Genomic DNA, 19,602 nt, shown 5'->3' on the forward strand with positions numbered 1-19,602 from the left:
ATGAAACACTCACACAATTATCAAAATATAAAGATGAAGGATTATGGTTGGATTGCAATGACCATTTTGGTCATTTGTCTTTGCTTGGAAGAAACTAATGGAGGAGGTTGCAATTTATATGAAGGAAGTTGGGTTTATGATGAATCTTACCCTCTTTATGATTCTTCAAAATGTCCTAAAGTTCGTGTGGAACTTGATTGCTTGAAATATGGTAGAACTGATAAAGAGTATCTCAAATACAGATGGCAACCAAACAATAATTGTAACATACCAAGGTACAAATTAAATAAACTTTTTTATCTGTAGACGAATATCTGTAGACGAAGTGGTAATAACGACTAAAAACTCACACACACAATCGTGGATTTTAGGTTTAGGGTTGGATCGGAGTCCTGATGATGCATTCAACCTAGCAATGTTATGTTTATTTCTGTACGTTGAGTTAGGATCTGTGGATGAAATTGATTGAACTTTATAATTTTTATTGATTTTGATGGTGTTTGTAGATTTGATGGAAAAAGTTTCTTGACAAAATTCAAGGGAAAACAAATCATGTTTATAGGAGATTCAATAAGTCGAAACCAATGGCAATCATTGTTATGTATGCTTCATTCTTCTATACCTAACCTTAATGTAACACAAAAGGGTGGTAAACCTATCAATAGCCACACATTCGTGGTTAGTAACATTTTTTCATCATAAATCATCCTTCAAAATATGTATTTTTTATTATTATTATAATTTCAATTTTTTTTTGGCAGGACTATGGCCTTACAATTAGTATTTACCGTAATACATATTTGGTTGACATTGTAGAGGGAAAAAATGGAAGAATATTGAAACTTGATTCCATCAAAGTTGGTGGAGATATTTGGAAACAAATGGATGTTTTGGTTTTTAATACTTGGCTTTGGTGGGACCGCACTGATGCCGATAAAGGGTAAGAAATGTGATAATAATCGGTACAAACTCACATACTCAATTATAAGTATCAGATCGAATTCTGATAATGGTATTCATTCAATATGATTTCTCTTAATTGACCTAAGATTTGAAGATAATAAATAATTTTTTGTTTTGAAATGTAAACGAAGTGAGAACAATTATTAAAAACTCATAAGCACAATTTTAAGTATCAGGGTTCGAACTTTACTGATAGCGTTTAATTAACCTAACAATATCGACTTTTAATGGTTGAGTTAGAATTTGTGAACAATAAGTGATTGTTTTAATTTCTTTTATATACTTAAATGTGTCAAATAATGTGATGATTTTGACTTCTTTTGCAGATGGGATTATATTCAAATAGGTGACAAAGTAGTAAAAGATATGGATAGAATGGAAGCTTTTAAAACTGCTTTAACAACTTGGGCTAAGTGGGTTGATTCAGATGTTGATACAACCAAAACCAAAGTCCTTTATCAAGGAATTCCTCCTACTCATTTTGAGTAAGTTTAACAAATCATCTCACTTTTTACTTAATTACTTTTCATTTTTTAAATCTAATCATTTTTAAGTGAGATGTGGGAAGTAGGTCTGTTAAAAAATCGTTGAATCAAATCAAACAGTCAATTAAATTTAATTGAAGTTAAAATAACTGAACTATATGTTGTTTTGTTAGTGAACTAAATCATGTTATACAGATAGTTGTAGACCCAAATCAAATGACATATAAATTGAAATAATATATCAAGTCAATCATTTTAGTTCGTTTCAGTTGTGAATAAATTAAAACAATTTGATTCAGTTCGTTTAACCTTTACTATGATTACATTCGATTAGGCTTTTTCCATTGTATAAATCTTAATATCTCTCTAATTATTTGTATTTTGTGTATACAAAAATAGTGGGGAAACATGGAAAGAGCCAGGAACAAATTGTGGAAATCAGACAACACCAATAAAAGGATCATCATCCTCACTTAGTAAGCCACCAGCATCAAATGTACTTCAAAGTGTGTTGCAAGAAATAAAAAAGCCTGTTCATCTTCTAGACATTACAGCTCTCTCAGAATTGAGGAAAGATGGACATACCGGTATGCATAATGTCCAAAATGTCTTGGATTGTGTTCATTGGTGTGTAGCAGGAGTATTAGATACATGGAATCAGCTTTTGTATACATCAGTTATGAATTAGAATTTAGTGATATCACTACGATGATATATATTTTGCATATTCTATGAAATAAAATAATTTTTAAAAAAATATTTCATGACCAAAACAACTATTTGATTGAGTTGTTGTGATCTAGATCATTTATTTTAAGATGTTTTTAGACCGTTTAAAATTGTGTTAGAACACCAAGCCACTACTCTAAACCCAATGTCCGAGCTAACGGAGCATACTACCACAAAATGTGGCGAGGGCTTTTGTATGTATGAATAGAGAGATAAGTGAAGCTTGATATTTATAGAAAAAATCCAATATTGGTCCATGAAGGGATGACTCAAATAATTTGAACTTTATGAAAATAAACGACCATGTAAATAAAAGAGGGGATCATATGGTGGAACATGGAGGGAGTAGGTAGGAATATGATCCACACATGCTTCATAATCGATTACCCACATCCTTATAGTCGATTACTAAGCCATTTTTACCCTTCCTGTTGATGTTCATGATGTTTGATATTTGTGGATCCATGTTTTTGAAGGTTATTAATCAAGGAAGCTCCATTAAAGATGAACATGTTTTTGATGATGACAACTAGTCGTTATTGATAACAATTAAAGAAAAGCATAAAAGTTTGAATTTTTGATGATATCATCTAAATGGATTATAACTCATGCCTCATCTCCAAGTAAAGGTCAAGTAAGTGTCTACAATATTGAAGTATCTAACCAGTCTTGAAGTGCGAAAGCTCACCTTGACGTGTTTGAGTGAATAATATTGTAAAAGTATAAGAGTTTTTTCATAAAGTTATACGGCTAATCATTGATAAGGGTCAAATTGGGGTGAATATTTACATGTAAAAGTGGCACTTATTAGCTTGATTCATTGGATTCATAAGTCAAAACCTTAACTTTTATGTAAATACTAGCTTTAGTAGATTACCATGTAAATATTGTGTAGTTTACTCATTTCTGACTCATTTTGTAAGTATGTTTGCATTACTGGATCTATGGTCATCACAAGACAAAGAAATGGCTTCACCATGCATTTTTGGAACAAAACAAACCTACAAGACTGGGCTAGGCAAAGTAGAAGCGCTAGCTGAACCAGGAAAGCTATAGAGTTTTTCCTGAGCTCTTGTGCGCAGCACGAGCGCGCTAAGCGCCAGATTCCTACATTGAGTGCCATTTATGGAAGTTTATGTTCTTTGTCCGGTAGTTGCGCTCAGCGCCACAGAGCTGGGCTAAGCGCGAGTGACTTTTTCAGACTTGTATAAATAGCTTTTCACTTCAGATTTTTAGGGATACATTATTTTTGGGAGATAGAGAAAAATCGCAAACAACAGGAAATGGTGATCCGTGGAGATTAGAAGCTGGATACAAATCAATCATCGGAAAATCACGATTGATGCACGTTCATCTTCATTCTTCCTTCTCGTATCAAGCAATCATGAGTAGCTAAATCCCTTTCTTGTTGGGATTGGATGTAGTTCACCATAAGAGTATGTATGTTTAGTGCTCAGGGCATTATATATGATCTATTTATGCATTATTGTCGATGCTATCTTTGTTTCACTGTTTAACTTTATATATTGGAATTGATATTGAGAAATACGGTTCGAATCTTAACCTAAGATAATCATCTGTTAGATTGTAAATGCTAGACATAGATTTAGGTTTAACATTCACAGAAAGTATCGATTCTTCATGTTGTCGTATTGTTTATTAGGGTGAGAGATTCGATTAAACAATAAGGTAGAAACCTCATCAGAATTTTAGGCATCTGTTTGTGAGCGATACGTGATGATATTGATAAATATATAGGTTTTGTAAGAGTGATTAGTAAACTACATATTCTCTCGGTGGATGAAATCCAATCCTAACAAGTCCCATCTCTCTAGCATATGTGGATACGATAAACAAATACTTACAAAATCTGTAACTTACAAAATCAAACATCTTGCAAACTTCTGCTTAAAATCATAGTAACTATTTAACAACATTGATATCACATTAGCATATATAGATACGATAAACAAATACTTACTTAGATTACTCAACATCAATTACACACACAAATACACACACTAAAATAACCTTTTAAACTTATTTTTCTCAAGAAAAATATTTGTACAAATGCCTTAAATCGTGCCCAATAACTTGGAAGCTGTCAAAAATGTTCTAGGCAATTTTTTGTTCCTGTCAAATGATTGGTACTTGGCCTAATCAGTTGGATTAGTGAAAAATGTGCACTAAACGATTAAGACATCATTTTAATGAATGACAATGTTTAATATATATTTAAAACCAAACCACAAGCCTCTAGTCAAGACCGAATTAAGTTGATCAGACGAAATTTGGGCATTTGGTGTTAAATTTTTACAAGTTTCTAATATGTTTGCAAAATTCTATACATCTTGGAGCACACCCCCAAAGGACTACCTCATTCTCGTAGACACATGCAAATTGTCTTAAGTTCTCATATGTAAAATTGAAGAGCAATCTTATGTGTACACCGGATTTTACACCTAATACATACACTGTTTTCCATATTTATATGGTGAATAATATTTTTTATTAAAATAATATTTTTTTAAAAATATATTTTTTTTAAATAATATTTTTTTTTTGATGGGAAAACACTTCATTCAACAGAAATTAGAGGGAATACAGCAGGATGGAACATTCGAGAAATCCGGAATGCTACCAAACCAAGTGTTAGAGCCAAACCTCATAGCTAATCCAACAAGGTTGTGAGCTACACAGTTCCTATCCCTACCAATGAAACAAATTTGAACAGAAGTGAAACTAGCCATTAACTCAATACAATCATCAATAATTGGTTTTAGCACAACAATATCCCTCTTCCTCTCAAAGCACTCCACCACAACTTTAGCATCAGTTTGAATAATTAAGCTCCGCCAGTTCTGAGATTTTGCCATCTCCAAGCACCACCTTATTCCAAGAGTCTCTGCAAGACTAGGATCCATAGTCATCTCATCCTTTTTGCAAGCACATAAAATAATGTTACCTTCCCTAGACTTTGCACAGCAGCCCCAACTCGTGACACCACTTTGGAAACACCCCGCATCCAGCGAAATGATCACGTCTGCCTGCGCGAGGACAGCCACTTGTGGCTGCAGCTGCTGCCTGTTGAGAGTTATGTCTTTGATTTCTCGGACATTGTTGAACTCCTCCACCATTGAAGCCGCTCCTCTGGAGATTTCCACAGGGTCGAAGGCTTTCCCTTGAAAGAGAAGGCGGTTCCTCCCTTTCCATAAACTCCACAATGTTGCGCATCGGAGTTGGTTGCTTTGACAGTCCCTGCAATTAAAATGTATTTAATGACACAAATTTAAGGTTGTGTCATTAACCAATTTCACAATTGTATTAACCAAAAAAATGTATGTGATTAACCAATTATTTTCGTTATAATTCATTAATACTCACTACTTTATTAGCCAATAAAATGCATACTATTAACCATGTTCTGACACTAAATTATAAATGTATTAACCAACTTTTATACTCCATTAACCAACTTTATTTTATTATTATATTTTTTATGTTTGAAAACTCATTAACCAAGTTATGAACTATATTAACCAATCTACTTAATATAAATTCAAGGTTGTCATGATAGCAACCTTGGACACAACCCTAATCCTAATTCTTACGTGTCATCATGTTATGATCCTAATGCGTATGTGGCATCATATTAAAATTTAGAATTTTTATCACTCTTATTTTATTTCTTCACACCAACTCCAATTCAATACCACAATTAATAATAATATTAAAATAAATAATATTAATAATAATATAATAATATCAAACCATCACTATTAATAATAATAATATAATAATAATAATATTAAACCATCACTATTAAGATTTAAATATTAAAAAATATGAATATTATATAATCTTTGTAACACCCCATGCATAACTGACTAGTATATTATGTATGAAACGTTAAAATTGATATTGAGTACATACAAAAGCTATAGTTATAGAAAGATCCATATAAAATACAACATGAAATTCTACTAAGAAGCATAATACATGAGTCTTCAATGGATCTTGCACAGCGGAATGTCAAAACCAACGAGGTCTTCGAGCCAACACCACTTCCAAGTCTTTAGTCCGAACCTGCTTCTGACCAAACGCTACTAAACTGCACCTGAAAAAAATATAAGTTGATTGGGGTGAGATTACTAAATCTCAGTGAGTCCTCCTATCCTATGGGTCCACTCGGATCTATAGGGTACAAGCACCAAAACCGAATCCACCATTGATCCGGGGTTTATCCTCACATCCGGTACAAGTACGGAGAAAACAAAGTGACTCGTCCACCATTGGACTTGTCTCAAACAAATACACACTGTATAGCAAACAAGTATGTAAACCCGCATCCACACACGGGGAATCCAGAAGTGTAACAACCTCGACTAGATTATGGAATAAATGCATCCTCGATGAGTAACCTCCTGCCTATATGTCAAGGGACTTGTACAAGCACACTGCAAGACGGTTAAACGGGTTCGCACAAGCCTAAATGGCCGCGAGACGACTTTTGCCTAAATGGCGTCATTGTTCCGTTAACCTTCTCCACGCTAGTGAGTTACGCCGAGTACAAACTGCCACCTTGACGCCTGAGCCCATCGGGCGAAAGCCTAGTATTAGTCTACGTGACTTTACTAGAGGTGAGTTACCACATTATGCATTAGCCTACATAGCCGCATAACCCCACCATACCGAGCACGCAAGTGTGTTAACGGCAAGTGAGTAAAACCCCGTACGGAAACTCACGAGCACACTGCAACGGTAGCTCAGATGCACACCATATCGAACAATACACATGAACGGGTTATTCCATTGGACTACACGGTCTGGGAGGGCTCATAGACTACATAGTCGGAGCAGCGTCCCAATCTAGCCTTCCGGCCACTTCGATTCAAGCATACGGAAATATGACGTAATGTCAAGGTCACAAACAATACAATCAATACCGATCGTTTAACCAAAACGACAGTGTCCATAGATTTTCATGTATAAAACATAATGGCATAACGCTTTCAAATATGGTTATCACAATCATAATAAGCAATAAACAACTATGCCATGCTTAACATAAAAATTATTAATCAATTGGTAAAGACATAAGTTCCCATACTAATTCATTGATTCACTAAGTGGGGCTCCACTATTATTAAATCAAACATTCTGGTTTGGGGACCAATTTTATTAGAAAGTACACGTCGCTAGCTTTCCAACGATATAAAGTTTGCGCAATTCCGATACCCGAGCCGAAAGTTACGAATTTCCGAAGTTTGATGATTTTTGCACTTTTGCCCAGGGTAACCGGTTACCCAGAAGCCAGTAACCAGTTACTGGCATGCAAAATGCCCAGTAACGCAATTTTCTACAGAGTAACCGGTTACCCAAATGCCAGTAACCGATTACCCTGAAGCAGAATCAATTTTCTGCATTTCTAAGGGTTCTAAACCTAATACAACTTCAACCAAACACCTCTAACATCTCAATATTATATCAAGTCAAATTCTAAACCAAATCCAAACATCTCAATGTTCTAAAGGAGTCCAAATCATGTAATATCAGCTATTAGCAGTAATTAATATGGAACACAAACATACTATCAACATGCAATATAGCTTTATCATCAAGAACTCATATCACCAACTAGTCTAACATGCATCAAGTGTATCTCACCATAACCCCATTACATGCAACACCCCCAAGTCACTATCTAAGGACTCACCTTGCATCAATGGAGCTTTGGATGATGAACATGCTGCAATTGAGCTCCTCACTTGACCAAAACTCCAACTCCAAATTCATCAAACCCGTATCCACTCTTTAACATACAATCAGCATGCATGTCCCAACTTCAAGCTCAATTTTATCCTTCAAAACATAAGCTATGAACGCGAACCATAGGTGCAAATCGAAGAGAAATTCGTTAGCTATCCAACGGGACCAGAATCGTTACAATCGGAGTTACGAGCAGAGAGATATACCTGATTTAATGGAGGCTGCCATGGAATACGAAAATGGAAAAGATGAACATGATTCTTCTTTCTCCCACTAACTTCTAAGCTCTTCTTTCCCCAAAATTCTGGTTTGGTAGTGGCAAGTATGGGTCCTCACCAAAACAAGACCTAATATTCCATGCATTTATTCTTTAGTGCCCATGATGCCCTCCAACTTAGTGTTAATTACCATCATGCCATATGGCTGCATCCCAACTAAACACATGTGATTCTAACTACTCCACTAATTCTTGTTATTAATCATTCTTTAGATTAATAGAGAATAAGACCAATGCTTTCTCTCTAATTACCATTTACTCATTTAAATGATAATTATCGGTGTCGAAGGATCGGGATATTACATTCTCCCCCCCTTAAATAGAATTCGTCCTCGAATTCCTTCCGTTCACCACGAAAACCAACCCTTCGTATCTCTCCAATCAGGGGAAAGAATGTTACTCACATTCGTCCTTAGATAATCTCACTACTCTGTCTGAGGATCATTCGGTACGAAGAAACATAATCTGCCAAAATAATTGCATTCCACCATACATGATTAGAAACCTTAATCCCCAGGCAACGCGTCTATTCAAATACCTCGTCTTGAAACACTTGGGAAAAGATCCTCCCAGGGTCCTAACCTTTATTGATCTACACTGATCATCCATGACTTTAGAACCCTAGCAATTCTCACATTGGTTATCCGTCATTCAATCTCTGACGTGTTCACCCTCATTCAACAAACATTACTGATTCACTCAGCTCCTTGAAATACTTTCCATTTGAGAATTACTGCCACAACGTCACTTCTACGATAAAACACTTCAAATTATTCTCCACTCGAGTCCATCCCTTATGACTTACAAGCTAAATTGATAACCTACGAACATCAGACCGCATGCCATCCACAAAATGTATTCCCAAGCTGGCCCATTGATAACACCTCCCGAGTTATGGTGATCCTTGAGAGACTAGAACGAACGAAACACTGCTTCGACAATTTCCCTTAGGAAAATACTTTCATTCCAACATAAAATCCTACAATTAGTCCGTTCGTTCCTACCTCCGACTTATCTGATTCTTCCTTGATCCGTTGCGCTACTCTGATTCCAACACGTCACACACCTTGATATCCTCTGAGTCACATTATACCCATAATTCACTTAGTTTCCATTAATACACAATAATTCCTTATCTACAGTTGTCCAATTACAACACGCGCCAGAACTCCATATACATCCCTCGTCGACTACTACTCTTCGAAGTTGCGTACTTTCCAGAATCAAGCTACTACTTACTCTGCCATTCCATATAGTTCATCTACCATAACTTAGGTACACGTTTCATCCTCAGGACATTGAAACCCAAACACTCACTGACTTAGAGGTTCGTCCTTGTCACTGATTTCCACAGTGTACATCTGCTATGTTTTTCATTCCAACAAATCTTTGTTGCTCAGCCGGTATATCAAACCCTTCACGACGTATTGCAGCTCAAGATAACTCTAGCAGTTTTACACAACTTCTACCCAACCATACACCTTCATCCTCTTAGCGTGGTATCACCTCTGATACCCGTGCGACTTACTGATATAACGATCCTCCCATAGCCACACTCCATTCACACAGCCATCTAACGTATGTTCCACCTCTGAATTAGACACTGAACTGACTTCCTCAACAGCTGCATCCTTCATTGCAGTGCTTCCAACGGTCTGAGTGTAGCCACAATGCAAGAAATTGCACTTTGCACTTCGAACATCTCTCTTATAAACTCCTTAGCAGTTCTCAAACCAAAATGTCCATGCTTTACCAAGATTAACACTTATCCACTCAGAGTATCTACAGACACTCTACCAGATACGTCACACATCAAACTAGTCCAAGATACAATTCACATATTCCATCACCGGTTGCCAATGATACATGATAGCCACTCACTATGCTGACCAGGATATCATGACCGCACATGAGTCCCACCCTAGACACTCATGCAAAATTGCCAACTTAACACTTCATGAAACGAGAACGTCCCCAAGGTACAATCTGATACTAACTCACGCAATCACGATCACTCAGGGTCTCCATAAGTATAGTATTGGATCTTGATCCATTTCACCATCGGCTGTCTAGTCATTCCTCTACTATCGAGCGTGACGTATGGATCCTTATCCCACATACCTTATGAGAGTCTGGATCTGCATCTCACAAGTTCCAAATCAGAATTCTACCTTGAGCTTCAGATTACCTTTGTCCCACACATGTCGGAAAAAGATGACTCACGCATCTTTGTGCACGATAGCGATACTGTGGCATTATACCCGTCCGGTAGTACCAACATGGTGGTCTAACTCCGAGGCCATGTATTCAGGTAACCTACCTCAGTGGCGTATAATGATCCCCACACGTATCCTATAGTTGTAATCGACAAGTGTCTGAACAGGCCTCCAACAGGTTCATCGTTCCTCAAGTCCTTCGAATCACACTCCTCAGGATGCTAAAACCTGAGAGTGCTACACATCAAGGTTACTTACTCGGAAAGACAAAACGCCAAGCACGAAGATTTGAAGTTCAACTTCGGGTTACCATGCAGTGCACGTACCCACTCGTCCCACGCATGCATGAGATTCCAAGGATAATTCAGTCCAGATAGGAATACTATGGTTCCTAACAACCAACTCAACAACGATCATCCTACTGACGTTCCAGATAGATCTTAGTTCTTACTCGCCTGAACGCCCAACGCCAAGCGTAATTCTATGGCTTCACTCAGGGTCAGACGAACAACCACTAACAAGAACTTAGGTTATTGTATTTCACGCTTCTACATCATTTCATATTCCATCTAGCGTAGTTCTAGAACTTAAATATAAAATGATAAGAACGGAAATGCATGCCCTCTTCCATCGACAAGGTATTCAAGCTTCGTCCAATCTTAAGTTACCACACCCATACATTCCACCAACATCTACTAGGTAATTACTCTCTCTTAGGGTACTTCAAGTTGTATCAGGATCTAATACTCTGCCCATCCAATCACTCTCCGTACCAGTGTAATCAGAAAGGTCTAACTCTTCTGTCCGCATTTCCAGAGGCCACTCTGTCCTATCAGCTCACCCGTCACACTTAACACCGGCAGCATTATCAGTACTGAATCCTACTAATTCACAGCTCAATACCTTCGGAGAATCTCACTTACAAGGCTCCTACTCAATCCCATTTGGATTTCCCTTGCTATTACCAAGACTTAGAGAAAGCCTCACTTCGTCCAATCAAAATCCTGGGGGTTTTAGCTGCCTCAATCCACACCTTGACAGTTCGGGTAACACTACTTCGCGTCAAATGCTCTCCTTAAGCTTGACGACTCCAATATCCCTTCTACTCACGTCGTCCAATAAATCCAGCTTCCATATATAATTCACCACCCAACTAATCCTTGCTACTTGGGTTCACGACACTTACAGGTTTTACGAGTCCTCGTGGCGGCTCTGCCGTAATTCTACTGTCTCACACTTAGTCGATGAGTTGATCAAGTTCAACAACTGAATGAGATTTCAGTAAAATCAGGCTAGAAACGCACACTTGAGAGGAGGAAAAAGGAATTTCTAGTGATGTCTCATGGCTCGGCCAAGAATCGACCTGCTCTGATACCAACTGTAACACCCCATACATAACTGACTAGTATATTATGCATGAAACGTTAAAATTGATATTGAGTACATACAAAAGCTATAGTTATAGAAAGATCCATATAAAATACAACATGCAATTCTACTAAGAAGCATAATACATGAGTCTTCAATGGATCTTGCGCAGCGGAATGTCAAAACCAACGAGGTCTTCGAGCCAACACCACTTCCAAGTCTTTAGTCCGAACCTGCTTCTGACCAAACGCTACTAAACTGCACCTGAAAAAAATATAAGTTGATTGGGGTGAGATTACTAAATCTCAGTGAGTCCTCCTATCCTATGGGTCCACTCGGATCTACAGGGTACATGCATCAAAACCGAATCCACTATTGATCCGAGGTTTATCCTCACATCCGGTACAAGTACGGAGAAAACAAAGTGACTCGTCCACCATTGGACTTGTCTCAAACAAATACACACTGTATAGCAAACAAGTATGTAAACCCGCATCCACACACGGGGAATCCAGAAGTGTAACAACCTCGACTAGATTATGGAATAAATGCATCCTCGATGAGTAACCTCCTGCCTATATGTCAAGGGACTTGTACAAGCACACTGCAAGACGGTTAAACGGGTTCGCACAAGCCTAAATGGCCGCGAGACGACTTTTGCCTAAATGGCGTCATTGTTCCGTTAACCTTCTCCACGCTAGTGAGTTACGCCGAGTACAAACTGCCACCTTGACGCCTGAGCCCATCGGGCGAAAGCCTAGTATTAGTCTACGTGACTTTACTAGAGGTGAGTTACCACATTATGCATTAGCCTACATAGCCGCATAACCCCACCATACCGAGCACGCAAGTGTGTTAACGGCAAGTGAGTAAAACCCCGTACGGAAACTCACGAGCACACTGCAACGGTAGCTCAGATGCACACCATATCGAACAATACACATGAACGGGTTATTCCATTGGACTACACGGTCTGGGAGGGCTCATAGACTACATAGTCGGAGCAGCGTCCCAATCTAGCCTTCCGGCCACTTCGATTCAAGCATACGGAAATATGACGTAATGTCAAGGTCACAAACAATACAATCAATACCGATCGTTTAACCAAAACGACAGTGTCCATAGATTTTCATGTATAAAACATAATGGCATAACGCTTTCAAATATGGTTATCACAATCATAATAAGCAATAAACAACTATGCCATGCTTAACATAAAAATTATTAATCAATTGGTAAAGACATAAGTTCCCATACTAATTCATTGATTCACTAAGTGGGGCTCCACTATTATTAAATCAAACATTCTGGTTTGGGGACCAATTTTATTAGAAAGTACACGTCGCTAGCTTTCCAACGATATAAAGTTTGCGCAATTCCGATACCCGAGCCGAAAGTTACGAATTTCCGAAGTTTGATGATTTTTGCACTTTTGCCCAGGGTAACCGGTTACCCAGAAGCCAGTAACCAGTTACTGGCATGCAAAATGCCCAGTAACGCAATTTTCTACAGAGTAACCGGTTACCCAAATGCCAGTAACCGATTACCCTGAAGCAGAATCAATTTTCTGCATTTCTAAGGGTTCTAAACCTAATACAACTTCAACCAAACACCTCTAACATCTCAATATTATATCAAGTCAAATTCTAAACCAAATCCAAACATCTCAATGTTCTAAAGGAGTCCAAATCATGTAATATCAGCTATTAGCAGTAATTAATATGGAACACAAACATACTATCAACATGCAATATAGCTTTATCATCAAGAACTCATATCACCAACTAGTCTAACATGCATCAAGTGTATCTCACCATAACCCCATTACATGCAACACCCCCAAGTCACTATCTAAGGACTCACCTTGCATCAATGGAGCTTTGGATGATGAACATGCTGCAATTGAGCTCCTCACTTGACCAAAACTCCAACTCCAAATTCATCAAACCCGTATCCACTCTTTAACACACAATCAGCATGCATGTCCCAACTTCAAGCTCAATTTTCTCCTTCAAAACATAAGCTATGAACGCGAACCATAGGTGCAAATCGAAGAGAAATTCGTTAGCTATCCAACGGGACCAGAATCCTTACAATCGGAGTTACGAGCAGAGAGATATACCTGATTTAGTGGAGGCTGCCATGGAATACAAAAATGGAAAAGATGAACCTGATTCTTCTTTCTCCCACTAACTTCTAAGCTCTTCTTTCCCCAAAATTCTGGTTTGGTAGTGGCAAGTATGGGTCTTTACCAAAACAAGACCTAATATTCCATGCATTTATTCTTTAGTGCCCATGATGCCCTCCAACTTAGTGTTAATTACCATCATGCCATATGGTTGCATCCCAACTAAACACATGTGATTCTAACTACTCCACTAATTCTTGTTATTAATCATTCTTTAGATTAATAGAGAATAAGACCAATGCTTTCTCTCTAATTACCATTTACTCATTTAAATGATAATTATCGGTGTCGAAGGATCGGGATATTACAATCTTTTTATTTATAATAACTAGTTAAGACAAATTTTTTAGCCTAAAATATTTTAATTCAATATAAAGTTATAATAGCCTTTGACACTATTTAATTTAGTCTTATTTTCCCCTTATAATTGTTAAGGAAAAATTACAAAATAGATACTACTATATAAAATATAATTTAAATAATATATATATACTTGTATTTCCTTATAATAAAGAAAACACATTAAAATATAAAATACATAATTCTATAAAAAATAGTAACATTTTTATGTTTTAATTTTATTTCTAACTTTAAATTTTGATCTAATTCTAATAGTAATAATGTATTTTTTTTTATGTCTTATTTTCCTTTGCATTTTTGTTATGACTAAAAAAATATAGAAAACTATAAAAAAAATTAAGTTATCCATAATTAAATTTAAATATTGAAACATTGAAAAAAACATTATTAACATCTTTTAGTTTTAAATATTGTAATATAATATAAAATTATAATAGTTTTGGTATACTAAATAAAATTATAATACTATTTCATTTGGTCTTATTTTCTGTCATATTTTTATTAATGAAAGATTAAAAAAATAGTTGTTTCTATATAATATATAATTTTAGGTAATATATAGATTTAGAAATTCTTATAAAAAATAATATATTTTCAAGAGTAATAACATTTTTTGATTTGAATTATTATAAATAATTATCAGTTTTTTTTCAATCCATAACTTCCTATCATTATTAGTTTTTTTTTCCAGTTTTTAATCTCCATTAAAGATACCATAAATAATCTTTTATAGGTCCTTGTGCAATACTTATTCCTTATCGGTTACTATTTTGATAAATAATTGATAGGCTAATCTTTTTTAAAATATATAAATGTATTAATATAAATGCTTTCCAAAATTAACTATTAACGTTTTCGGTTCAAAATATAAAAAGATATACTTTAATGTACATTTTCTATTATCCAATCAGTCTTTATTTAATTTAAATTATATGCATTCATTATAAATATTAAAAGAAATGATCTCCAATCTCATTTTTTTTTCATTTCTCTTTTAAAACTTTTCTCCTTTTTTTTTATGAATTGACAACGCAAACTGAATATAATTTTAGGTAATATATAGATTTAGGAATTCTTATATAAAAGACAATATAATTCTAACAGTAATAATGTATTTTGTTTTGAATTATTATAAATTTATAGCAATTTCTTTTCTATTCCATAACTTAATACTGTTATGAGTTTTTTTTTTAGTTTTTAATCTATATTAAAGATATCATAAAAATACTAAATACTATTTGAATAGGTCCTTTGTGAAATACTTATTATTATTTATCCGTTACTATTTTGATAAATAATGGATTGACTAATCAATTTTTAAAATATATAAATGTATTAATATAAATGCGTTACAAAAATAACTATTAACTTTTTCCGTTACGAATATAAAAAAATATACTTTGAATGTTTTTTACTATTCAATCAATCTTTATTTAATTTAATTTTTATGCATTCATTAAAAATACCTAAAGAAATGATCTTCAATCTCTTTTTTTTTTTTTCATTTCTCTTTTAAAAACTTTCTCTTCATTTTCCTCAATTGACAATGTTAACTGTGAATTGGTTGAATATATTATTTGAATTTACATTATCCTTCATATAGTTAAAGGAAGAATATGAAATTTATGTAATTTTGAAGGTTTTTTTCCTTCTTACTTTATATAGTTCATTTTTATTATCTCATGTATGTGATTTGAATAATTATAATTTCATTATTTGTTGAATTTTCAGGTTGAATCACATTTTTATGGAGAAAAAAGTTAGTTGGTAAATCACATTTGATTATAATTAAAATTTGGATTGACAAAGGTTAAAAGATAATTAGACTAATATATTACATGAGTTCACTTTTCCTTTTCTATAATTAATTGGAACAATAAAAAAACGTATGAAATTTCTTTATTTTTCCATGTTGTTTTTCCATGTTGAGTCACATATTTTGTCAGACGATAAAGAGATGTTGAATCACATTTTTTATCGAGAAAAAAGTGAGTTGATAAATCACATTTGATTATAACATTGAACTTTGGATTGACAAAGGCCAAGGGAGAATTAGGATAATTTATTATTTGAGTTCACTTTTATTTTTCTATAATTAATTGGAAGAATTAAAAAGGGTAAGAAATTTCAAGTCTATTCCATTTTTTGTCTTTATTTTTCATTTATCTTTTTTAATTATATATCAAATAGGAGATTTGATAATTTTTTTTTTTTTTCAAATTAAGTCACATATTTTGTCTGACGATAATGAGAGATTGAGCCACCATTAATCAAAAAATAGAATTTTTAATTGGCAAAGACTAACTTTTGATTGGATCTGTGAGGAATATTGTTCTAAAGATTATAATTATGAAAACAATATATTTATAACTTTTGTTGTTCTTTTGTATAACATTAATTTTTCAATATTAATTTTACACATGTATATGAATTTTGTGAAACTTATAATTACTTATAAGTGAATGTAATTATATTATATGATATTACTTATAATTAATATATGTGAGTATGTTTTGTATTTGGAAAAATAACCTATAATAAAATATTTTTTTATAATTTTTATTGAAAATTCAAATTAAGGTAGAAGAATTTTTTTATTATGGTGTATTGTAAGGTACACCATATTTTTTTCTATTTTAAAAAATATAATTTATCTTAAAGTATTGTTTGATTTGTACATATTTTAATATAAAATTTAAAAACAATTAAATATGTTAAAATTTTATAATTAAAATATTTCACTTCGAATTCAAACATTAATAAAAAAATTGAACAAGTTGATCTCAATATTTTAGTGTATCTCTATCATTCTATTTTTATTTGCAAACATGTTATTCTATGATTTAATTTATGTATATAATGTTTTAACCCTTCAATGTTATAATAATGTTTGAAACTTTCCATTAGTATTATATTTTATCATTATTATTAATATCTTTCTGCACAATTGTTAAATTTTATAATTTTAAATACTATTAAAATACTTAATGAGTCATATTATTTACTCTAAATTCTTACATTTAAACTAAATATCATAGTTTATTATAAAAAAAAATGCAACAATTTTGGTAAAATAATTAATTAGAATATATGGTTTTTTTAATAAACTAATTATCCGCGCATCGCGCGGGTCACTGTCTAGTTTTATACATAATATTAACCAAAGTCAGAACAGTATATATATTAATTTTTTTTATGTTAGAATATATATTAACCAAACTTTAAACTGTATTAACCAAGTTTTAGTATTTCATTAATCAAAATAATTTTAGAGAAAAATATATTAAAAAATCAAAATGATGTGAAAATACTGTTCACATATATGTGAACAGTGTATACAGTGTAATGTTTAGAGTTGGTGTATGAATAGCATTTTTGAAAATTGAATGATATATTTTTAATTCATAATCATATATACTTATAACAGATGCAAAAATTTAAATTTTGGAACCCCTCCTACAAAACTTCTCGCGAGGGAATTTGTGTGCTCGTGGATTAACTACTTCTACTTTTCTTCAACTAACCTTCCTTTAGATATGCATCAAGTTAAGCGCAACTACTAATGTTTTCATTGTTCCTCTCATTGTTTTGATTTTTACTAACATGGGTTACTCTTCTTCTTTTGAAAGAGCAACTGTAGATGAGATTTTTCCTGAGTTTAATCATGTTGGGTGATGTTAAGTGTGTCACATTGTCTTATTTAGTCCATTAGTTTATTTTATTTTTTGGAAAAATACTAGCTACATCTACTATAAGCTTTTTCTTTAAATATTTCTTAAATACAAAAATACATTTTCGAACGCATCTTATATACACATCTTTCGATGTGGACTATACCCTCATTTTGATTAAAAAAAGTAAAAAATATACCTTTAAAATAAATTTGGAAGTATATTTCCGTAAGAGTTTGGATGTAGCAAAAGAACTTATTAGAAAATGATTTTGCTTCTTCTTCCACGACAAGGGGTGATTAATAATTTAACTAAATTAACCACATGCTTCATGATAGTTCTATTCAGGGTTTATTAAAATGGTAAAGGTCCATATAAAATTCTAAAAACAAAGAAATTGTTTTTTTCTCTTTAGATTTTCAACAAATACCATTAATGTCTTGAAAGATATTGCATAAGAGAATTTTTTAATGCATCTTATCTTATGCAGGACACTACGTGAAAATACAGTTATGTCTTCAGGTTTCGAAGATACATATTTGGACGCACCAAATTTTTAAATCAACGAAAATAATTTATCAGAGATACATCTATGTATACCTTACGTATACGTATCTCCGGACGCACCAAAATTTAATACGATTCTGGATGAGTCTCTAACTCCATGTTTATTCCAGATATACAACTCCGTAAAGTTTACGTAGATGCATCTTCGGGCGCTCTTCGTTCAAATACGCGCCAGAAGCACTTCACCTTTCTCCTTTCTCAAACGTTATCAAACCACATTCAAGAAACATCAAACAACATCAATCAACTTCAAACATCCAACTTCAAGCAACAACAAACAACTTCAAGACACTATTTGAAAGTGTTTTCTCCTTTATTGGGTTTATGTATAAATGTATAGAAGTTGACGTTTAGGCTATGAAATAGAAAGATTTTACATGTTTGATATCTTGTATCTTATTAGAAACGAGTTAGATAGGTAATTTTTACGAACAATGCATTATCTTTTTATGTTTTTGGGGGCTGCATTCCGCCATTGACCGTGGTTATAGTTGTAGAAAATTCCAAAGAACATCTTCGAAATTTCGTAACGTTTGTCCAAAAACCGGAGATGCATCTCTGTAATCACTATGTCTACAATATTTTACCTTTTTTGTACAGAACTCGTTGTGTAACATTTGTCTTGTCTATTTACAGAAAGCTACATAGGATGGGAAAAAATTCCCTCGGAGAAAGCCACATGAGCTCTATTTTTTTTTTTTTTTTTATGTTTAGTTAACATTCTAAAACGATTGTTGTCATGAATCTATACTATATAGTTTTTAATTTATTTGTAATGATGTAATATGAAATGATTAATGTTGTTCCTAATTTCCGTATTCAAATGCGGTTGTAATGAAAAGTTTGACTATTTTGACAAAATAAGACTTTGCAGAAATATAATTTCAAATTTATTTTAAGAATATATTTGTGAACTTTTTCTTTTATAAAATAAGAGTTTGACTCACTTCCGAAAGAATGTGATTTATTTGAAAAACATCCAAAAATACATTTTTGAATTCTAAAAACA

The 19,602-nt window shown here is 33.7% G+C and overlaps 1 protein-coding gene and 2 long non-coding RNA genes across 3 annotated transcripts; 1 reads left to right on the top strand and 2 right to left on the bottom strand.

Moving 5' to 3' along the window:
• LOC131631920 (protein trichome birefringence-like 38) lies at nt 1–2,136 on the top strand. The gene is made up of 5 exons (XM_058902680.1): nt 1–275; nt 507–678; nt 762–940; nt 1,290–1,448; nt 1,848–2,136. The coding sequence occupies exons 1-5, from the start codon at nt 1–3 to the stop codon at nt 2,134–2,136; spliced, it is 1,074 nt and encodes a 357-aa protein (XP_058758663.1).
• A 3,954-nt stretch (nt 2,137–6,090) lies between these two features.
• LOC131631904 (uncharacterized) lies at nt 6,091–8,258 on the bottom strand. The gene is made up of 3 exons (XR_009292876.1): nt 8,153–8,258; nt 7,894–8,053; nt 6,091–6,294 (listed from the first exon to the last, which is right to left on the bottom strand). It is a non-coding gene; the product is annotated as an uncharacterized LOC131631904 (long non-coding RNA).
• Nucleotides 8,259–11,941: 3,683 nt separating this feature from the next.
• On the bottom strand, nt 11,942–14,030 carry LOC131631903 (uncharacterized). Its single transcript, XR_009292875.1, has 3 exons — nt 13,930–14,030; nt 13,671–13,830; nt 11,942–12,071 (listed from the first exon to the last, which is right to left on the bottom strand). It is a non-coding gene; the product is annotated as an uncharacterized LOC131631903 (long non-coding RNA).
• Nucleotides 14,031–19,602: the final 5,572 nt, after the last annotated feature.

This window comes from Vicia villosa, unplaced genomic scaffold (assembly GCF_029867415.1).
Source record: "Vicia villosa cultivar HV-30 ecotype Madison, WI unplaced genomic scaffold, Vvil1.0 ctg.000881F_1_1, whole genome shotgun sequence".
In the NCBI taxonomy this organism is placed as follows: Eukaryota; Viridiplantae; Streptophyta; class Magnoliopsida; order Fabales; family Fabaceae; genus Vicia; species Vicia villosa.